This window comes from Erythrolamprus reginae, chromosome 1 (assembly GCF_031021105.1).
Source record: "Erythrolamprus reginae isolate rEryReg1 chromosome 1, rEryReg1.hap1, whole genome shotgun sequence".
NCBI classification, from domain to species: Eukaryota; Metazoa; Chordata; class Lepidosauria; order Squamata; family Dipsadidae; genus Erythrolamprus; species Erythrolamprus reginae.
In genome coordinates, this window is record NC_091950.1 from 166,946,697 (window position 1) to 166,971,133 (window position 24,437).

The 24,437-nt window shown below is 37.0% G+C and overlaps 1 protein-coding gene across 1 annotated transcript in view; it reads right to left on the bottom strand.

Annotated features, from left to right (window-relative positions):
- DARS1 (aspartyl-tRNA synthetase 1) overlaps nucleotides 1-24,437 on the bottom strand; it is a 61,692-nt gene that overhangs the window by 17,730 nt on the left and 19,525 nt on the right. Inside the window, exons 5-7 of the mRNA XM_070731420.1 lie at nucleotides 11,908-12,010; nucleotides 10,162-10,242; nucleotides 7,740-7,799 (exon numbers count right to left, since the gene is read on the bottom strand). Coding sequence (XP_070587521.1) covers nucleotides 7,740-7,799; nucleotides 10,162-10,242; nucleotides 11,908-12,010 — 244 coding nt within the window. The remainder of the gene's footprint in view (nucleotides 1-7,739; nucleotides 7,800-10,161; nucleotides 10,243-11,907; nucleotides 12,011-24,437) is intronic.

Below are 24,437 nucleotides of genomic sequence, written 5' to 3' on the forward strand. Positions count from 1 at the left end.
AGGAAGGGGAGCATTTTTCTTGACACTGAAGCCCCATTCTTTTACAAATTCAGAAGTTTCACAATCTATAACACAGGGTTTCAATGTATGAATTATATGATTTACTGATACCTATCTTTTAGGATTTGACTAGTGCATTTATTTACTTATTTAACATATTTAGACACCTCTCCAATCAAAGACTCTGATGTCTTCCTAGTAAAAAAGGCAAGTAATTATCAATGCTTTTAAAAACAAACATAAGTAAACATCAATAACAGATATCTGGAAACCTACTGACAACCTGTATGGGTGTTTCTTAGATAAAATGGCTCTTACCCACTGCCAAACGGGTTGCTATATTCTCTACCTACAATTGTTTCTAAGCAATCTTGAAAGATAGCTCCAATTAAAGCACATTACAGCAATCTGAAGTGGTGATAAGGGAGAAGAGCTCCAAAAGGTTGCCATTGCTCTACCAATCAGAGCTCTCTTGGTCACCGCATCAACTGACCTCTCAGGCAGGAGCTAGGAATGCAAGATAAATCCCTGACCATCAAGCTGCCTTATTGGGAACTTTGGACATCACCCCGAGTAATTCAGAGCTAATATAGAGCTGATAATAGTTTCTGAGCAGTCATTAACTCTTTTTCTAGGATTCATCATCCTACATCTGTTCTACTCCATCCAGTCCCTCTTAATCTTTAGAGAGAGGGCTAGGTCCTTCACTGTTTGGACTGGAATTCAACTGTATAACTCGGTGCCATCTGTGTAATGATAATACTCAATAATAGTTAAATAGATATTAGTTAATAGTTAACAGATAATAGTTAACAGATAATACTTAACCATTTCGGCCTTGTTCTGGCCTCATCAGCTAGCCACACCCTTTCCTTTACTGGGATTCGATCTGGTGAACTCTGCCTTGTAAAGCAGAGAACTAGCAGTTAGAGCTATCAGATCAGAACCCTTAAAAAACATAAAAAAACCTCCGACATAAAAACACACACACACACACACATAAATATTGACACCCTAGAAAGCATGCAGAAAAGAGTAATAGAGATGATAAGGGGGCTGGGGGCTGAAAATATGATGAATGATTGAGGGAACTAGGTATGTCAAATCTAATGAAGAGAAGACTAGGGGTAATATTACAGAGGTCTTCCAGTAACTGAAGGGCTTTCACAAAGAAAAGGGAGTTAAACTTATTCTCCAAAGCACCACAAGAAGCAATGAGTGAAAACTCGTTAAAAAGAGATCCAACCTATAACTAAGGAGAAATTTCCTGACAGTGAAAACAGTTAAACAGTGGAATGATTTGCCTTCAGAAGTTATGGGTGCTCCATCACTGGAGATGTTAAAGAAAGATTGGATAGCTATTTGTCTGGAATGGCATAGGATCTCCTGCCATGAATAGAGTTTGGACTAGAAGACCTCCAAGGCCTCTTATAACCTTATTATTGTATGTTCTAAATTCTAATGAGATGTAGCAAGTCCAGAATCATGGTAGTCTATTCAAAAGTTGCTAAATGCAATTTCTTTTTCATGCCCAGGTCCAAACCACCCCATAAAGGGATCCAGATAATTCACTTCATTTGGCCCACAGGGTGCTTAAATCTGGGCAGCCTGGAAATATCAAAAGACTGGCCCATTTTGGCCTCCCTGGCCTCCTGCAACACTCTGACGGATGAAAATGGGCCACACAGGAGCCCCTCACAGCCTGTTTTTGGTCAGCAGAGTGCTGCTGGAGGATGGGTTACAATTATGTGGTTTCAAGTAAGTGCCTGATCTGGATAGAAAACAATCAACATCCTATGTTAATACTACAGTTTAATGCCAGAGTTTACATACTGTAAATACATTTAATCTACAATAAATAAAATCTAATTGACAGCCATTTCTATTTACTATCCTGGAAATTTACGTCTCCTGTTAGATCTTGTATTTTCATGTTATTTATGCTATTGTATTTTTATTATTAGTTGAATAATAAAAGTACAATAGTATAAATAACTTTTCTGCCTGGAAAAGCAACTTACTATTAAACAATGGGGTATAAATTTAGAAATAAAAAAGTTTAGTAGAGTATGAAGAATAAGTAATAAATTTTTGCCAGTAATATCTGATAGAAGAGATAGGAAAATGGTTATAGTATAGAGCTGTGAAAAGAAAAAAGAGAAGGGAAAAAATGCATCTTGAGCCTGTGTCAAACGCCCACCATGGTCACGCCCACCCACACAACCCTGACATGGCCCTCAATGAAATAGAGTTTGACACCCTTGCTATAGGATATCTTTCATGTCCATTCCTTTAAGCCTCCACTAAATGTTGTCAGTCATTTCATTTCATTCAATTTGCACATGTGGCATCTAATTCTGAATGAATGAACAATCACAATGGCATTACACTATTACATGGTAAATAGTCAATAGAGTATTATCAATGTTAGACTGTAAACATTAAAATGAATTGCTTGGGTTATTTTATCGTTTTAAAATAAATTGGTATTAAAATGATTATTGTAATGTATTGAAAAGTATTATTTTTCCATTACTGTTGTACTGTTCAGATACTATGAATAGTTATTGAAAAGAAATGACATAGATAATGGTAATATAAAAGAGTTACTTGTCTGTGGCTCAATAGTTTCTCTCAAACAGTGTCATTATATTTGTTTTAAATATAGAAACAGGTATAATGAGTAGAATGTATTATTTCTCCATTTTGCTCAATAGCAATGGACTAAATACACTGCTTGGATTTTGAGGTCATTTTAACAATCTTAATATATTGAAAAATTTGATAACAAATCAATTATGATAAACTTATGATTGGTATACCAAGATACTATTAGAGTAAATTACATGTTAGTTTTGTAGTAAAAATACCACCCCCCATCACATATTATTTATTTTTTTCCAAGATTTAAAATTAAATATTTCTCAAGCATTTAAGACAGTGTATTTTATGAAGTGGGGAAAATCCTACCCAAGATATACTGAAGTAAGCAAAGAATTTGAGGTTTCTACTCTGAAACACAGCAATCCTAGGAGCAGATGGACTACTCTGCAGTCTGCCTCTCTCTGAGCTACAGAATTAAAAACAACAACAACCCTAGAGTAATCTTCCCTATTACAATTAGAGCATTAACAGCATATCAGACTACAGCACTGTAGTTCTCATATCTCAGTGACAGTGATAGTGTTTGTAATGGGTGCTGATCTGAATAGTTCACAGGATTTGTTTCAGTCTCCGGAGAGGGGCGGCACACAAATCCAATAAATCAATCAATTGACGCAGGTCCAATGCAGATTAGCTGAAAATCTTTCCATACAGCTTGGCCCAATATAAGAAGGAAAAAATGCTTGAATCCTCTGGTTTATTTATTGGACTTTTATGCCGCCCCTCTCCGAGGACTCGGGGAGGTTATAGTAAACCATATTTAAACCATGGTTTGTTGAACATTTTAACAGTATGTTTATATCAAGTTATATTTAAAAAATTGGAATCTATTACTCCAAAAGGCAACATTAATATTTCTAACTTGGCAAGAGACTATATGCAAATTCCCACTCTAACACTCCGCTCTCATCTCCATACCTGTCTTACTCTCTTGTGCAATTAACTAATGCTTAACTGGAAAAGTGTTAAAAGTGTTAAATTAATGGAATGCAGTGTGAAAGAGAGAAAACTTTTATTGTTGTATCCTCCATTCTTTTGCAATACATAGTAAGATACTGAACTGGAGAGTGTGCTAAAGAACATGTGAAATATATTCCTGAAGCTTCAGTTTCAAAAACAAGCCTTAGATAATTGTGAAATTCCTTGCTTCACTACCTCTCATAAAACGTGAATATTGCTTTCGGAAAGCTAGAGGCAATATTTTATCTTTCAAGTACATTTCCAGTGTTCACATATGCATAATTCTATGTTGATACAATACTTTGCTACAATTTAAGGAAAATGTTGCAGCCTCCTTGTACAATTGAAAGCTGGCATATTCACAAGGGCCCAATTAGTAAAATGCTAATTTCTTTTGGGCAACAAATGAAGTGTCTCCATACAGAAAAATCAATGTAAAATCTTTAGCTCATGGAAATGCTGCCTCCAATATATGTATGCGTTCTGGTACTTCTCTCCCTCACACCGTCAGCAATAGCTTTGCTACGTGCTATTTTATTTGGTGGTCGTTCTCCCAATATCTGAGCCATTCGGCATGGTTCATGTCACTATTTCCAGTGGCATAGTTCTAGCTGCAAAACTGTAGGTCATTCACAAAGATGTCTGTTGTAATTGCTGTTACTTTAAAATAGGTCTACTGATGCCCTCTCTTAAGTACTTGGCTTTTACTAGTAAAACGAGAATATCTGTCAATATACTAAAACTATGAAGATGATGATGGAGAAGAGATGGTAGCTATGATTCCTACTGTGAAAACTAGACTTGGAAAGTGGCTGAGATATGTTTACATAGCATCCTTCTGTAGCTAGGGATCCAGTGGTCCTACCTTACCAGCTTCAGTCTGGTAAGACCTGTCTTTTGTTTAACGCATATGCCATCATGAAAAATTAATTCAAGCAATCAATATGGAAATAGATGAAGCAATAAAATTGAAGAGTTTTCAGTATGCACAGAAGGCCTTCCCTCTCAATGCTGATGCCGAGTTATTAATTTAACACATAACTGGAAAATAGAGAAAGGCAGTTGTTCTAAAACTGAATTAACCATTGCTGAAACCAGCAATCCAAATTTAACTCTGGAACAAATTTTGTATCACATATCATAGCCTCAGTGGCGCAGTGGTTAGAATGCAGTAGTGCAAGCTAGTTTGGCAGATCAAATCTCAGTAGGCTCAAGGCTGACTCAGCTTTCTATCCTTCCAAGGACCACAATAGCTTTCCTATGTGGGTAAAATGGGATGGGTAAAATGAGGACCCAGATTGTTGGGGGCAATATGCTTATTCTCTGTAAACCGCTTAGAGAGGCATTTAGATTTATATATTGGACTATGAAGCAATAATATAAATCTAAATGCTATTGCTAGCTATACCACCCTCAAAGATAACCATTACTAAGGACTGGGCTCTATCAGGCTATAAGGTGAATATTTTGCAACAAGAAAATATGGCATAACAACATATAAATGACTCTAGTATCACTTTAATTTCTATTACTTTATTCTCATTTTTTCTATATGCAAGAAATCCTGCCTGAAATGGGCACAGACCATATATTTTCAGCATATACCATAGTTGCACAGGCTAAAAATACTTTAAAAATAAATTTAATTCTCATGAGGTTTTTTTCATGCAACACATACATCCCATCCTATAAGTGTGAACAAAACTATCATTGGGGATTTGGGAGGGGGAAAGAAAAGGCACAACAGCATTCACTTCAGTTGTGATGAGCATATACCTAATATGTTAATAATGCTGAACATCTTCATTAATGCCATCTGATTTAAGCAGGTGATTCATGTAAGAGATTTTCAATCTTGAATTCACAGAGACTGATGTGGTCTATGACAGATAGTCACTTATGTGAGGGAAAGGCAGTTAAAAAGTTGAATAGAAAAATAAAATAAAATAAAAATAATTTGAGATAATTGTTCAAATCCCATAGTATCTTGAATTTCACAAGATCTTAGTATTCACATACAAAATCTTATGAGGTTATTTGAATTTTCATTTTAAAAATGATTCGACCCTTGACTGATGTAATACTTTGCAAAAACTTTCCATGATTTACATAACAAAAACAAACTCCGTAAAGTTCATAACTGCTGACTGAAGTTTGATGCAATCTGTTCTACAGAGACTAGAAAATGTCAACAAATTACTGAAATTTCCATGAATGCTTATCTGCCCTATAAGTGAGTTGTTCTATGGTTAAAACAAATTTTTAGTTAGGTTTCTTAAGAAATAATTTTATTAATGAGTTTAATTAAAAGTTATAATAAAATTCAATCCAGATTTTAAGAAACCTGAACTTTGCTAGAAAAAAAGAGGAAATATTCCCAGCTAACTTGATGTCTCTGAGCAGTTCTTCACCATGTCATACATTTGTGAATAGAATAATTTCTATATAACAGTTGAATGATTTTTATTTACATTTTAAAACCTGTAAAAATATGGAAATACACCCACATATTAAATAATACTTGCATTTATTTGTGTAAACAAACATAAAATAGAAACACTTTGCAGAGTGAGATGAGAGGATGGGCATATAAATGTAATAAATAAAAATGATGGGAAATGAAAAACTCACCCTTTTTCAGACTACAATATAATATTAGTCCTATGAAGATTAAATGAGTACGTTTTGTAACTTGGCTTTCCTACTGCTGGTTTGAAAAGATGGTTGTATTACTTTGCCAGAAAAAACGACTCTGATTTGCCTGTTTCTAAATCTGCATATCTGTATGTATTACGATATTGTAAAATAGAATTCTAGGTTGTGATGTTGTGGTGGAATACATAATAGTCAAACTGCTGAGCAGGAACAAGGATGTTCTGGGGTTTGATGACATATGGGATTTCTCCTGCTTTCAGCATGAAAATGGTATAGCTAAGGGGGCCAGAAACTATTCTCCAAATTTTATACATCATAATGCTTTTGTTCTGAAATTTCACATTCATAGGAATTCTAAACTTCGGCAAAATTTCAGACATTTTTACCAATCATTTTTATTTAAGGAAGTTCTAAAGATACTATACAGGAGAAGAAAGCAACGGCAAACACTATGTCATGCTACAGGTAAGAAAATAACATAGACATCTTCAGGAAAACACCATTAACCTGATAAAAGTATGATAACTTTTATCATACTTTTTAACCGTATACTGAAAGCTACCACAGTTATTTTTATTCAAGAAAGTTTTCCTTTTGTTGGGAAAGGTAAGGTAAGTTAGAACCTATCCCTCCCCCATATATAAATAAAGGAATGTCTATTTCTTTGGATGTTTGTGGATCAAAACAAACAAACGTAAAACATACAATAACTGTCAATGTTTCAGTCTTAGATGAAGAATGCAATTAATAGGTTATAAATAATATTAATTTTTAAATAAAAAGGTAATAATTATGAGAGATTATACATTTAAATACATCTAAATGCCTGTGACTGACATAAAACGTAAACATAATTTAATTTAATTCAATTAGAAAACAGGGGTTTGCATCTAGCTGATGAAGTCTGACCATGAATCATCTTTCCCTTCTGTACAATTTACATAAGGCAGCTTCCTGACAATCTATTTTCCACACACATATATTGATGAACGTTTAAGAATAGAATTTGTTTTATATATGTAACCTTGAAGTTACTCCACATAAATTTTCTGTTTCATTGTCCCTATTTAGAGCACCAGAAATAGCTAAAATAAAATTGGATATCTCTGATAAGAAAACTAAAACTAACCAACTGGAAGATATAATACATTATCTGATTAGTTTCAACTGGACAGCTGAGAAACTAACTGTTTTGAAGGACCTAGAATACAAATATTTTAGCATATATTTTTCAGGAAAGGAATATGGGATATAATTTGTTTAAATTGGTTTTAAATACCACAGAAAATGTAGTTAGGTTAATTAGGAAAGCTAGTAAGTATTTTTTGTGCAATCCACACCTTCCATTATTGTAAAATGTCTTTATAACAATGTATTATGCATCCTTTGAAACATTTTTATAACACTGCTCTTGCCAGGTTTTGATGAATTTGATCAGTTACAAGTCATTAGGTTCTTACCCTCAAGTCGATAACCCTGTTGTCCAATCTCGTATCCTGGTTCACTGTTGCTCTTCCTTCCTGAATGGTCGCAAAGAAACAAATATTGAAAGCCACATGTAGGAAAGAGGGAGAAAGCAAAATATTTTATAGAATAGGAAAGGCTGACTTGTTGCATGTTCAGGACATAAACATGAAAGATGTTTAATGGCCAAAGACACAGACACAAGTAGTCCTTGTTTGGCAACCATAATTGGGACCAACAACTCAATTATTAAGCAAAGTAGTAAAATTAGAATTGGGCTTTTGCTCTTACTTCAGCTTTACTTTGCTTTAGAGACCTGCAAAGATTGTAAATGCAAGGATTGATGGTAAAGTTATTTTTTCATCACCATAATAACTTGTGAATTGTCACTAAATGAGATAATCACTAAACATAGACTAATTGTACCTAGAAAGTGTCTTTAACACAGTAAGCCTGCTTGACTTTATAGTATCAAGAAATGTAACTATGTGGTCTGTATATTGTGCACTGCATTCACTGTATAAATATATTTCTAAATGAGGGCTTTTGATACTATTTCAGTTTATATATTTAAATGTTAAATCACAAATGCAATGTGGAAAACCACCCCAATGTAACAGATGTGTATTGGTTCTATCATCATAACCTCCAGCCTCAAGTGGAGAATAGATAGGTTAAACTTTGGACGGACTATAGAATTATAACATCCAATTAATAATCTTCAAGAGACTTCAATCAGTCATCATCAAACTTATAAGGCCACCTGATTATATAGAAATTTTGATGGTACAGACTATTAAAAACATTTTTTTTAAAAAAGAGAAAAACAAACATCAAGAAGAAATAAAAATGAATGCCATATCCCAAATAGGCAGCATTTTCACGAGGGGCCATTCAACTTAACCCAAGACCTAGGGCAGGTGTCAGCAACCTGCAGCTCTGGAGCTGCATACGGCTCTTTGAGCCCTCTGCTTTGCCTCCCTGTTGGGTGAACCCACCACTGGTTGCCCCCCCCTTCCCTCCCAGTCACTCCTCACCTGGCCCAAGAAGGTAAGATCGAGAGGGGGGGATGGAGAAGTGGCAAGGGCAAAGACAGAGTGATACAGAAAGAGGGAGAGGGAGAGAGAGAGAGGGTGGGGAGAGAGAGAGAGAGGGTGAGTGAGTGAGTGAGAGAGAGAGATGTTAAAAGGGTTTTGTGCTTCCTGGTGTTTTTTAACAACTGGTTCTTTGCCCTAATGACTGGCTGGGTAGGCGTTGCTTAGGGAGCCATGTGACTGACAGAAGTTAGTGATGTTGGGTTGGCCATGCCCACCCAGGTGTTGTGGCTCCCTGTGTTTTCTTTATTTGTGCAAAATGGGCCCAAATGGCTCTTTAAGTATTTAAGGTTGTAGGCTGCAGATCCCTGGCTTAGGGGAAAAACCAGGTTTTAAAGGTCCTTTTAAACAGACACCAAAATCAAACTCCAACAACAAAAATGAAAGAAAAGCCAAGTGGCAAATCCATTAGCAAAATATTTCTCCACTAACTAAGATCCATTAATGCCCTACAATTTCCAGCAAGCCTTATCACTGTTCATACTGGCTGGGAGAAATGCACTACAGTTCAACAGCATCTGAAGGGGAACATTTCCCCACTTTTATCTTAAAGCATGTGTTGCAAACTGGTTCCTGCAACATCTTGGATTATGAACCAATGTAAACACTGAATGTAAAAATTACTAGCTGACAACAATCTTATGAGATTTTGCAACATTGCAGGTGAAAAGAGATTGCATTATATTTCAGCATTCTCATGAAGCTTTTGCCATTTGAAATGTTTTAAAACCAAACACCCGCACAGTGCCTAAGATCCCATAATGATACTTAATGCTTTTGATACTTGCCTCAGATAATGTTTTTTTCTTAACTTTTAAGAATATTTCAAGCCTAAACTTTTTTTCTACCATTGTCCTCTGGAGTACATTGAGAACATTTCTTAGGGTTAGTTTTCAATCACTTTAATTCTGAAAGAAGCTAGTCGTTTTTGAGGTTGCTCTATGAACACATATACAAGAAAATTCAGGCGTACATTTCCCATGAGATTAATCAAGTCTCCTTTGAACTGAGATTTCTGTTTAGAAGGGCCATTCTGGATATGTATATCTATAAAATTTCCCTTTTTAATCTAAGTCCTATTTATAAAGGGACTGTAATTATGAAAATATTTCTATATTACTAAGAGATAAATATGGAGTGTACTCTATGCACTGTTTATGTGTTACCCACAGTAAAATCATTTCCCATATTTATAAACTAGGAGGCAGATGATGTTGGATGATTCAACATAACAGTATTACTAACAGCAGCTAAAATTTCAAGCCTTTGGCTAATTATTTATTATTTTTAATACAATGTTACTTATTAGAAAGCACATCTTCACCTCTTCTCCTTCAACCTCTGGCCGAACAGCATCATCCAGCTGCAAGGGTAGTCGTGGTTCAGCCAAACTGATTACATATAACTGAAAGAGACATGATGTATACATAGTTAATGCACTGCAGAACTACAGTGTGTGATTTAGAGAGGCATGGTTCTGCAAGAAATATGAAGCCAAGTCACTTACTAAAAGACTATGAAGGACTAAAAGAAAGATACAACATGCATGTTTGGATAGTCCTTGATTTGTGACCGGTTATTTAGCAACTGAAATTACAACAAATTTACCTGGGGAGTACTTGCATCCTATATTTGAAGTGTCAACAGTTGCCTCTCTCCTTCGTAGTCACAGGACTATACTTAAGATGCTCAACATTTACAACTGTTTGAAGTGTTCCATGATTACATGACAAAGTTTGATGACATTTTAATAGAAAACCAGATTTACATAGTGAACCACTAGTTTGGTTAATAACAGAGACATTCACTTAATGAACACAACCTTTTCTTAATGATTGCCACACCAATGGCTGTAAAATCAGATAACCAATCCATTTTATGACTGTCATGAATCAGAACCATGATGGCAGGCTTCATTAGATCATAACTTGAGGACCACCTGAACTTGGTTAATTTTCATACTTCTAATAGAATTATTGAATAAAGATAGCAGTTTTAAAATAAAATCCAAAAACTGTATTAAAAAAGATATTAACCCAACTTAATCTCTTAAAAAATAACAGGTCTGAAAGAACTGTTTTAAAACTACAGAATCAAGTTCAGTTGTGGCAAAAACGAACAGATAAATAGTGCTGCAGTTCAATGAAAGCGAAGGTCTTGAACAGAATTTTAATCTGCCTGTCCTGTCCAAATCTAAAGTATAAATATAAACTTACATGCTAAAAATATGAAAATCCTCCGGGGAAAGTATAAAAACAAAACAGCAAGAAAGAAAAAAAATAAAAGAAAAATAAGTAAATATTTAGGAACTTGTTTCAATAAGTCTTTTTCTCTTGACATATCCTTATAACTGTCCTTTGTTCCAATGACAGATGACTGAATTTGTCCGGGAAAAAAAGCAAAGACAAATTACAGTAATACAGAACTTTATTATGAGCTGGTGGAGTTGGCATGAAGTCGCTTCACTGTCCTGAATACAAGTGCCTGACTATTTCCATCATATCAGTCATTTTATGAACTTGTAAGCAAGCCTGAACCTAGGCAGCAAATTTGCAAGTGTGCTCGTAATTCACCCCTAATATTGCAAAATTCCTAAAAGGTTCCCTACATCTTTGCCTCCAACTTCCCTTTTAATAGGGAAGGCAATATTTGAAAAATCCCAGAATCTGGACTTCTCCCATTATTTCTACTAGAGGAAAAACTATTACACTTTCTGAAATTGTTTCAAACACAGCTGGAATTTTAGTGGCTTGTATTGAGGGATGCACATGTTTATTTGGATTACATTATATATCTGTTCTGAACAAGTCATATCTACAGAAAAGCAGACCCTGTATATTTCATTATTATTAGAAACCAATTTAGAATAAATGAAAACAAATCTTCACTGCCTTATGAAACTAAAATGACTTCTTGATTTCTATTTCTATTTGCTGCATAAATGAGATTTTTGTTGTTGTTATTTACAAATGTAAATCAAAAGCACTGCAGTTAGGGAAGTTATCCCTCAAAATGGTAACAAGAAACAATGATGTCAAGGCACATTGTAATTTGCTGATGAAAATATTACCCTCTGAATGTGGAGTTCAACATCTTGCTGGGTACAGCTGCCGATTTTATTTGGCACTTTTCTTATTACACCTTCAATGTCAACAATGCTCTCTTTGTTGATGCTGTTAATAAAAACAAAATCAGTAATTGTCTCAAAGATTCATTTCTGTTTGGAACAGTTGTTTAATTATGCAGATAGCTATAGGTAGCTTCTGTCTTACAAACATTTGTTTAATGATAGTTGAAGTTATGAAAACTTTGGGAACAGCAACTTATGATACAGCCTCAATGTTATGATTGCCTCATCACCCCTGTGGTCACATGATTGCAATTCGAATACTTGGAAAACAGCTGATATTTATCACAGTTGCAGCATTTTGCAGTCACAATAGCGACCTTCCCATCTTCTGACAAGCCAGAAGTCAACTGAGGAAGTTGAATTCTATTAATTTCTGCATGATTCACTTAACAACTGCAATAAAAATAAAACAGGTCCAGTCTGTGTTAATTTGCTTAATGTCCAAAATTCCAGTCTCACTTCTGGTCATAATTTAAGGTCTATATGCAGATAATTTTCAAAAGAAGCCATAGACTTTTTTAGTGTAAAATAAAATAATTCAGGAGGAATATTTAAAGTTCTCCCTTAAAAATGAATATTCTCGTTAAAATACTTCTTACAATAAATTAGTAACAGAATTGAGTTAAAAATAACGTCTGATCTGATCACTGTATCTTATTTCTGGGAAGTGTTAAACAGAAATATAGGTAATCCTCACTGACTGCAGTTGTGACCAACTCCATCACTGAGACAAGATAAAAAGAAAAAAGAAAAAAAAGAAAAAGAAAGAAATGTGACTCTTTTTTTCAGACCATTTTTAGTCACTTAGTGAATCACTCTGGTTGTTAAGCATGTCACGTGACTATGACTTGTGACTTCTCTATTGATTTGGATGATCAGAAACCAGCTGTGAAGGCTGGAAACTGAGATCATGTGACCAGATTGCTATGACCATCATAAGTGCATGGCGCCTGCCAAATGCCTGAAATGTAAAATGAAGCATGCAGTTCTTCAATAGCTGCAAGCTTAAGGACTGGTTGTAGGCAGGATTTGGAGTATATTGTTCAATAATTCAAATCTCTGGGATCAAATAAATGTCCATGGATGTTAATAAGGCATCCCTAAAAATGTGTTCAGGTAGTCCTTGACATACAACAGTTTGTTTAGTGATGGTTTGAAGTTACAATGGCACTGAAAAATGTGACCATTTTCACATTTATAACTGTGACAGCATTCCCATGGTCACATGATCAAAATTCAGCTGCTTGACAACTGACTCACGTTTATGACCGCTGCAGTGGCCTGGGGTCATCTGATCCCCATTTGCGACCTGGCAAGCAAAGTCAATGGGTTAACTAGATTCACCTAACAATTGTGTTACTAATTTAACCACTGTAGTGATTCACTTAATAACTGTGGCAAGAAAGGTCAAAAATATCTCACTTGGCAATACAAATTTTGGGCTCAATTGCGCTCATAAGCCGACGACTACCTGTAATCTGCTTGGCATACACCGTTTGCCTTTGTAAATTGAACAGATGGAAAAACTGCTTGTTTGTATAATTCTTAATTAAGCTAAGGTTTTCAAGCTGAAGGGATGTTGAAATGAGGCTGAAACAAAATGCCCTACATTCAATTGTCAAACAGTTCAGTTTCAATTTTCAAATGAAAACTTCAGTTATCCAATTATTAGTCAAGACTTTCTATTTTAACCACAGGACTGCAGCTTGGTAAGATCTGTACCAACATCTTTCAGCAACAACTCGATTGCAAGATCAAACCCACAAGAATCCCCACTTAGTGATGAATCACTTTCAATCAGTTTTGTCAAACACAAATTTTTCAATTAAAAAAAACAACCCACCCTTCCCTTCTTTATTTAGGAAACAAATACATTTAAAGTTGTTTTTAATTAACTAAACATAATGTGACTGGACCAGTGGCCTATGGCCTGATTAAATAAAAAACATTCCTGTTTGTTTTTCTCAATGTGATTAATTTTGTGTCCATTCTTAGAAACATGACACCTTTCTAGCTCTGGTTTTTTTTGTGTGTGTGTGTACGTACCCGTAGGTGCCCATCACTGCCGACAGGGACTGATAGGATTTGAAATCCAAACGAATTAAAACTTAAAATGAGAATGAGCAATCATTTTTCTATCAAGGATGTAACCTGCTGACATTTGACTGTGTAGGACAAGGATGTCAAACTCGATTTCATTGACAGCCGCATCAGGGTCGTGTTTGATCTTGGGGAGGGGGCATGGCCAGCTTGACATCACTTGTGTCAGGGGTGCCTGTGGCAGCCCCTGCTCTGCCAGCAAAATTGGGCTGCCAATCTCCCTTTCTGGCTGGGACAGCCTCCTGCTAGCGAAAAGAGAGCTCAGGAGGAACGAGGCACTGCGAGCGAGTTTCCAGGGCGGCCCCATGGGCCAGATCTAAGCACCCCACTGGCCAAATCTGACCTGCGTGCCTTGAGTTTGACATCCCTGGTATAGGAAGATGTAAAGTAAGTAGTAAGTAGGGCCAGAACAAATGTGATTAAATATCCCTTTCTTCTTCTCCCACTTCTTTTTCTATTTCTCTCTTCAAGAACAGTTTGTACATGAAGGTGAAGATTGATTTTGGCACATGGGTGAACAGATTAATTGTAAAATTGATCATACATTTTGAAACTGTCATCATTATGTTAGAATACAGAATAAATATAAACTCAGATTTTGGTTTAAAATACCTATACAGTATTAATAATCTTGAATAGTTAACTTACTGAGATGTACTAGGGTTTTTTTTCAAAAGGATTGTAAAATGAAGTCCAGATTTGATAACAGAAGGATATTCTTGTGAATGGTTTTGTTATGTACAATTAGCAGAAAGTTTAAAAAAATATAAAACATTTTATGATTTTGAACAAAGGAAGACTGAGTTTGAAATAGAATTATGTATTAGTGATGTATATGTAAAATGATATTTACTGAAATATCAGACAGAAGTACAAATGAAAGAATGTATGATAAAATGAGCTAAAATCTTTTGCTATAATATACAGAAAGACCATTTGGAAAATGCATGGTTGAAAGGATTGAAATTTATTTTATTTCCAGTCTTAAATATATTTTTATAAGATATGTCATTGGGATTTGTCACTGGAGAAATTTGTATATGATGTATAAAGATATTTTAAATCATTGCTGGAAATGTGAACAGTATGAAGGGACATTTTGTCATGTTTCATGGATATGTAAATATTTTGGATGCAATTAGAAAAAAATCACGGAACTTTTATATATGACAACTTTAGCAAAACTATCATATGTCCAAAATTGCAAAATATCAGTGCTACCTACAACAGAAGAGTGAAGGTGATTAAGATTGCAAAAATGGCTAAATTAACCTCTTTGATGAAAGAAAAAACAGTACCTATGTTCAGAACCCTTGTCCAGACTTTTTGCATGAAACAGAAAAAAAACCCCACTGTGATTTTTATGATTAGAAAGAAATTTCTAATAGAAAACAAATTAAGGTTTTTTGTACATGTAGTCCTGGCTTAACATTTTTATAATATTCATGTTCCAATTACTGCTTCTAAAGATTATGGTATAGTTTGTAATCAATATTTGCAATCAACACTTATATAAATTACAATAATATGAAGTTAGGATAGTGATCGTATTATTACTTTTGTTAAGCTTCCCAATATCTGAAAATATGATACTTATTTTTCATCTAAATAAAATATGGTTCTTCCAAAATGTTAAATATTTACAACAGCTGAATTTTTAAAAATCCTCAGGGAAACTCTGCTAAATGAACACGTTAATGCCTTCTTTGCACCTGAGAACTATTCTTGTTGAAACGTTGAGTTGCAAACAATAATCTTTACTATTGTTTCTGGAGAACTGGCTCATTATCCTATAGCAGAGCTAGTAAAGAGTGTAATTGATTGATGTTACCTCTATAAAATGTTCTTCTAAATATCAACATTTTACCATTAAATCAAAACTGGGCAAGAATGTTTCATAGATAATAAAGCAAATTTCATCTCATCAAACAAGGAAGTTATGCTCTAGAAGTCTTCCTCTAAAAAAGCTGAATAGCAGATGATAATGGTCTTTTCCCCCTACTTGGTGTCTTCAACTATAGCTTAACAAGGTGAGAATGAGCAGTGTATACATTTATTCTTCAGCCTATTCTTTATTCTTTTCAGTGCTATGTAGATTAAATGTAGTTCAATATTACAATTAAAAGAAAAACCTGTACTGTAATTTAATTCCAGATGCTAGGCAGCATCTTAACAATTGGAAATTATGGTATGATTACAAATGTGATTCAAGATCTTAGCAAACTAACATTAAACTATTTTCCATCTTCAGTCAAGGAACTAGAGTAGAAAAACTAAAGCCAGATAAATTAAAATATATGAGAAGATTGATTGGGCTAGCTAACATTCATTTTCTTTATAATAAATTGGGAATGCTGTATGTATTTCAGTCTATTCCAGTTTCAAAGCATCTTCCTTTTGGATTTAGATAAAAAACAAGTTTTACCATTAATCACTGTGTATTTGTAGCCTTGGGAAAACAAAGAGATCATGAAATTCTCTGACTAGATTTACAGTGAATTAGCTTCTGACCTGAAACAATATTTTAATTAGGAGTACTGTATTATCTAATACTTCTGATGTATGAAACAATTAAAATGTCCAACTGAAACAAATCGTACAATAAATTAAGTCTTGAAAAATAAGTATCTTGAAATGATGAATTCTAGGACAAGACAGCAATGAAATGAAATGTAAAAAAAGTGAGTTTTCAGTTGTACACAACAGTGAGAAATCATCTGGCCTATAAAAAAGGGGAATAAAAAAGTCATTCAGTCTCCAATAGATGAGGTGAGTAAAATAAAGACACCATGTTGACCTTGACCGTAGAGTCTTAGTGGATGATCAGTTAAATATGAACTAGAAGTATGTGGCAACAGTAAAAAAAAGGTAATACAATCCTTGGTTGTATAAACAGAGACATAGAATCCAAATCATAGGAAGTGTTAGTACCATTTTATAAAGCCTTAGGAAGGCTACACCTTGAATACAGGTGTGTATTTTGGTCACCCTTTACAAAAAAGACATTGAGACTTTTGAAAAAAGTACAAAGAAGAGCAACTAAGATGATTAAAGGCCTGGAGACTAAAACATATTAAAAATGGTTGGGTTTTCTCTAGTCTAGAAAAAAAGAAAGATTATGGATAACATGATAGCAGTACTCTAGTATTTGAGAGGTTGCCACAAAGATGACATGGTCAACTTATTTACCAAAGTATCTATAGGCAGGATAGGAAACAATGGATAAAAACTAATCAAGGTGGGAAGCAACCTGGAATTAAGGAGAAACTTCCTAACAATGAGGATAATTAACTAGTGGAACAGCTTGCCATCAGAAGTTGCTGGATGATTTTAAGAAAAGATTGGAAGTCACTTGTCTGATATAGTACTAAGGGTATCCTGCTTGAGTAGGGAGTTGGACTATATTACCTCCAAAATCCCTTCCAGCTCTATTCTGATTGATTGATCAATCTCATATATTTATTTATTTATTTATTTATTAGATTTGTATGCCGTCCCGCTCCGTAGACTCGGGGCGGCTCACAGCAACAATAAAAAAAATGTACAACAAATCTAATAATTTAAAAAACAAAATATATGATTTACACGTGAGATATTAATCTAGTCTCTCTATTATGTAGCCAAAAAAAAAAGGTTAAAGCTGTGAAGTACTGTATCTCCTGCAATCATTGTGTTCTTGCACAAAAAAAGCAACATGGACATTTATACAGAAAAAAATATATACAACTTAAACAACTCCCTAACCTTTTTCTTTGAACTTCAGACAGAACAGCTTCACTCTATTGATTTTTTACTGTTATTAAATCTGCAAAACGTTTTCAGTTTAAGAAACCGTTCCTTGTAACAAGTATGCAATAGAAACCAATTATCCAGAATTTACATTCAGTATGAAAGCCAAAACAACATCAGCTCAGTGCAACTGTGCCAATAGTTACCCCCACAGTTATGAAAGTTCTTGGTTATGTGCTAATACTAAGAAAGAGGAAATATTATTTAGAAACATTGTAGAAAAATGGACATAGCGGCATAACGTCCAAAACTCTTCTTTCTTTATTATAGGAATTTCTCTCTTATAAGCTGTTCAAAGTTGGTTTCTTGGAAAGGCTTGAAAAGCCAGACTCATTAATTCAACACCAGGTTGTTCATTTGTGTGCGCACGTAGGTATTGAGTCTTCAAAATGAAGCTAACAACATTTTAACATTAAAAAAAAATGTTATTTATTTATTTATTTATTTATTTATTTATTGATTGATTGATTGGATTTGTATGCCGCCCCTCTCCGGAGTTTATAGAAAACTAATCAAAAATAAAATTAAGAAGCAACCATAAATTCTATAAAGCATCACAGAACATAACTTCTTTGTAGCTCTCACAATACAGAAAATTGACACATATGACTGGGTTGCTTCTTTTGAAACACCCCCCCCTTTACCCAATAAAGCAGCAGGTTTAAAAAACAGAAGGAGAATTTTAAAAAAGATCTTAATCACCAGACATGCTACTATGGTAAAGAATGGGAAAAATTCTTTTATCCATAGATTGATTGATTGATTGATTGATTGGTTGGTTGGTTGATTTAGATTAGATTAGATTTATTGGATTTATATGCCGCCACTCTCCGCAGACTCGGGGCGGCTCACAACAATGGTAAAAAACAATACATAGTAACAAATCTAATATTTAGCAATCTAAATTACAGTTTTAGGTTAAAAATCCAAAAGAAACTCCAATATATAAAAAACAAGCACACAATCGAATCATATACAGAAACTATATGGGCAAGGGAGAGATGTTTCAATTCCCCCATGCCTGACGGCAGAGGTGGGTTTTAAGGAGTTTCCGAAAGGCAAGGAGGGTGGGGGCAATCCTAATCTCTGGGGGGAGCTGGTTCCAGAGGGTCAGAGCCACCACAGAGAAGGCTCTTCCCCTGGGTCCCGCCAGATGACATTGTTTAGTCAATGGGACCCAGAGAAGGCCCACTCTGTGGGACCTAACCGGTCACTGGGATTGATTGATTGATTCATTCACTCACTGACTCACTCACTCGTTCATTTATTTATTAATTAGATTTGTATGCCGCCCCTCTCCGTAGACTTGGGGCGGCTCACAACAGCAATAGAACAATTCATAACAAATCTTATAATTTAAAAACATTTTAAAAAACCCATTATTAATCAGACATACACAAACATACCATACATAAATTGTATAGGCCCGGGGGAGATATCTCAATTCCCCCATGCTTGGAAGCAAAGGTGGGTTTTAAGGAGTTTACGGAAGGCAAGGAGGGTGGGGGCATTCTAATCTCCGGGGGGGGAGCTGGTTCCAGAGAGTCGGGGCCGTCACAGATATGAGACCCGTACTTTAAATCTTTTATTCTTAACACTGATCATCCAAGGGTTACTTGAGTTTCCTTCCTCTCTCTAAATACTGTCATGTAGATAAACTCTGCACATGCTCTGAGAGATGCTCATGTGGAACTTCAATGTGTATTTGATATTGAAAAGATTCTATTTTAATCTGCATACATTTGTTGAGCTTTGGAATGTGTGTGCATTTTTCTTATGTTCGTATCTTACTGTTTTAAAATTATTAGTGTAATTAAAAACCACGTGGCTGTGAATGAGTGCCTTTGAGTCACTCCCGACCCGTGGCAACTTCCAGGAGAAGTGCATGAACTTCTCTTCCCCAGCTAGCAATCATCCCTGTGAGTAAAGTAAAACATTAGAACTGAACAATGTTGTTGAAGCTAGGCTTATTATTAGAAAATAGGTTCCAATACAAAGTTCATCAAATCTGTTGTTTAGACTTCCTCAGGTATTAGCAGCTTCACCAAAATTAGTCCCCATATATACTGTATTTTTCAGTGTATAAGATGCACCTTTTTTCCTATCTCTAACTAGCTGCTAATGATCTTCCCAGTTCTTACCTTGAAGGCTCTTTCACTGTTTCTATCTATGAAGAATGTTTTCTAAGCCCTAAGTCTTTGCAGGGTTTTTTCACTGTTCTAACTTGTATCCAGTAAGTTTCTTTCCAGCCCTAACCAGGTGCTAACTATGTTCCAAGCTCTTACTGGCTTGTAAGTTGTTACTCTCTGCCCAGAATGTTTTCCAAGCCCTGTCTTTGATTTTTTTTTCATTCTCTATTTGCTCCAAATATTTCTTTCCAGCCCTAACCAGGTGCTAACAATGTCCCCAGCTTTTCATTGTTACTCTCTAACAAGAATGTTCTCCAAAACCTGTCTTTGTGGGTGTGGGTGTGTTCATTGCTTTACTTGCTCCATATGTTTCTTTCCAGCCCTAACCAGGTGCTATTAATGTTCCCAAGCTCTTTCATTGTTTCTCTCTGTGAAGAATGTTTTCCAAGCCCTAAGTCTTTGCAGGGGTTTTTTCCTCCCATTGGTCTAACTTGCTCCAAATGTTTCTTTCCAGCCCTAACCAGGTGCTATTAATGTTCCCAAGCTCTTTCATTGTTACTCTCTGTGAAGAATGTTTTCCAAGCCCTAAGTCTTTGCAGGGGTTTTTTCCTCCCATTGGTCTAACTTGCTCCAAATGTTTCTTTCCAGCCCTAACCAGGTGCTAATGATGTTCCCAGCTCTTACCCACTTGCAAGCTCTTTCATTTTTTAACTCTCTGTGAAGAAGAATGTTTTCCAAGCCCTAAGTCTTTGCAGGGGTTTTTCCATTGCTCTACTTGCTCAGAATGTTTCTTTCCAGCTGCTAATGATGTTCCAGCTCTTATTGGCTTGCAAACTCTTTCACTGTTACTCTCTCAGAATAAAGGCTTTTTTAAAGCCCTAACCAGGGGATAAAATGTGCTGAAGGTGATCAGACTAAGGACACTAGCCAGATGAATACATGGTAAGCAGATTCTTTTCCCTATTTTCCTCCCCCAAAATTAAGGTGCGTCTTATACTCCGAAAAATACGGTACATACATATGTGTGTGTGTGTGTGTGTGTGTGTGTGTGTGTATGTTTTCGTATTTAAAATTAAGCACTATCCTAGTCTCCCTTAATTTTAAATATTCAGCAAAAACATGTGATACATACAGAACATAGTTAGTTGGCTATGAATAAATTAACTGCCTTGAAATGGCCCTGGGTTGGGCCTAGAGGCAAAAAGGAGCTTTGACGTTCCTTCAATATACCAGGGCGATCCAACAGAAAAAACATATAGCCCCTCCCTGGTACAAAGCTGAAGGGATCAGATCTGGTGGCCTAGAGCAGTGTTTCCCAACCTTTTTTAAGCTGCGGCACATTATTCATATTTTCAAAATCCTGGGGAACACTGAACGGGGTGGTGGTGGGTGGTGGCTAAAGAAAAGTTTTGACAAAAAAAATCTTCCTCCATTTCGCTCTATTTCTCCCTCACTCTTTCTCTCTCTTCCTTCCTTCCTTCCCTTCTTTCTCTCTCTCCATCCCTTTCTTTCTTCCTCTCTTTTTTGCTCTTCCTCTCTCCCTCCTTCCCTCCCTATATGTCTTTCTCTCTCCCTTGCTCTCTCTGCCTCTCTTGCTATTTCTCTTTCATTCTCTCTCTTTCTTTCTCTCTCTTTCTCTCTCTCTTGCTAGCTCTCTTTCTTTTTCTCTCTTTCTCTGTCTCTCTCTCTCTCTGCCTCTCTTGCTATGTCTCTCTTGCTCTCTCTCTCTTGCTCTCTCTTCCTTTCTTCTCTGTGGAGGCTGGCGAAGGTTTTTCTTATTTTAAATGTTCCGGGTGGCAGGGGGATGCGGAGCCCGCACCCACACCCCCCCGACATTCCAAATCCTGCCTCAGCTGTGAGAAGAATGCCTGCCCCGCCTGTCCTGTAGCCCTTTTGCTGACAGCCTGGGACAAAAGCGCTCGGTGAAGGGACTGCAAGAGGGGCCGGGCGGGCGTTAGCAGCCGGATGAGGAGGACGAGAAGCCGCTGCAGCCACCCCCAATCCCCCCCTTCCCTGGGTGCCTTCCAAAGGCACCTGGAAAAAGGCAGGAGGTAGCAACGAGGCGCGAGGACAAGCAGGCAGCTTGGCGGAGGGGAAGCGCTGAGGGGCTCTCCTCCTTCCCCACCCCCGCACTTCTCTCCCGCCCTGGCTTTTGCTTCGCCCGCAGATTTCCCTGCAGTTCAAAAGGAGGCAAGAGGTGGCCTGGATGAAATTGCGGGGAAATCATGGGGTGAAGCGAAAGCCAGGGCGGACTCGCAAAGGCGGGCTCAGGCTGCATAAGGAGAAAGAGGCGGAGGGAAAGAAGGCGACGGCAGCGGGACCTGCAACTCGGTGGGCGTCTCCTCGTGGGATAGAATCCTCTCTTTCACATGCTGCTCCCACCATGGCTGCGCGCGGTCCCGGTGCCCCTGGCTGAAGGTCGTCCTGTGGCTGGTCTTGGGCTTTACGGTTACTTCCTGGTTCCCTCTCCTCCCGCCGCCTGTGTCTACCGCCAGCGCCGCATTCCTCGGAGCTGCCGCTTCCTTCCAGGCAGCCCAGCCATGCTGCCGTAGAAAGTGCAGAGGTTATTGCCGCCACCTCTGCCTCCACTCAGGGAGCCATCGTGGTTGAGCTGAGCGAGAGGAAAAGGTGCGGTGACCACGGTGGCTCCCTGAGTGGAGGCAGAAGCGGTGGCAATAACCTCTGTACTTTCTACGGCAGCGTGGCTGAGCTGGACGGAGGGAAGCTGCAGCTCCCACTCGAGGAACCCACGGCAACGGGCGACGGCTTGGTGGAGGCGACGGCGGGAGACACAGGCGGTGGGAGGAGAGGGAACCAGGAAGCGACTGTGAAGCCCAAGACCATCCACAGGACGACACTCAGGCAGGGGCGCCGGCAGCGCCCCGCCCAGCTGGAGCTTCTTGCGGCACACCTGGCCATGTGGGAAACGCTGGCCTAGAGGTTAAGCCCCAGGATCAAATCCCAGTAAGGGTATGGTTAACTGATGAAGCCAGAACAAGGCTGAAATAGCGCTATCATAGTCTCACTTAATTTTAAATATTCAGCAAAAATATGTGATACATACATACATACATACATACATATATATCACATGTTTCTGCTGAATTTTTAAAATTAAGGGAGACTAAGGGATAGCGCTATTTTGGCCTTGTTCTGGCCTCATCAGCTAGTCATACCCTTACTGGGATTTGATCCTGGGGCTTCTGCCTTGTACCTGTAGGCCACCAGATATATACACACACATACACATACACATACATACATACATACATACATACATATACATATATAGTCGAGTCATTCTAGTATATGGGCGGAGCATAAAGCTCTCCCTCCCTGATTGCAAAAAGGGTCCCTAAAACATGAGGAACTGGAGGGGGATCTGCTATCTGAAAACTTTGTATTAAATCCTTTGCTTTTTTTCTTTAGGTAACTTGGGATCAAAACCAAGGCTGGAGATCCCAAGCACTTGCTTAGTTAGCCGTTCAGAGGAGCGGTTTGTCCCAGGCAGTGGCATTTTTTGCCTCTTGTTAAAACAATCTTATTGGAAAGCTCCTCATATCTGAGAACTCTCAAATCCGGACCTGCCACAGTTACAAGGGAAGCAAACCCTCTTGCAGTTCTTCCATGGACCTGAGTTTCCACCAACTTCTGCATCCCACTTTCAACCCTGCTGCTACTGCTGACTCCTCTCCCTCTTGCATTCTTCACTCCGTTAAGATTTCGCTCCGTGGTTTGGCAGCTGGGATGATCCCAGTGTGGCATCTCCTTTTCCCTCCTCCTGAACCTTCGCCTCTTTTCCTCCAAGTTAGGGACGCTCTCCGCAGTTCTCTGGGCTCCATGTACTGAGGATCCCCGCCACCTGGAACCACCCGAGGTTACATTCAAAGTATAAGACGCACCCAGATTTTCATCCTCTTTTGGGGGGTGAAAAGGTGCGTCTTATACTCCAAAAATACTGTAGTTGCTTTATTTCTGATTATTTATAATCGGATTTCAGCTTCACTGGAATGGAATCATAAGGAAGCTATATTTTAAACTGAAGTATATAACAAGGTGTTAAGTTATCCAAGTTGTTTATACTTGCCCGGAGAAAGGTGGGAGCTATCTTGTATTTATTTATTTTTAAAATTTGTTCATATCTCTTTTCATTTTAGTTTTTAGTTTTTATATTTTCTTTAATTCAGTTTAGATTTTGATCTTTGTATTTGTAACCCTTAACAAAATTATTGTAAAAAAACAAACTCTCAATGTTTGTCATAGAGGGAACTGATGCAACCTTTTATGTCTTAATAAATAAGACAGAGCCTTTAGTTTTAGACTAAAAAAAGGGAAGAAAGCAACTAAGAATACATTTGTAAACAGGGCACCGGTTGCAATTGTGTTGTAATAGTAACCTTTCTTCTAATAAATATTATTAAGCACGATTCTTGTTCTATGAATTAACCAGTT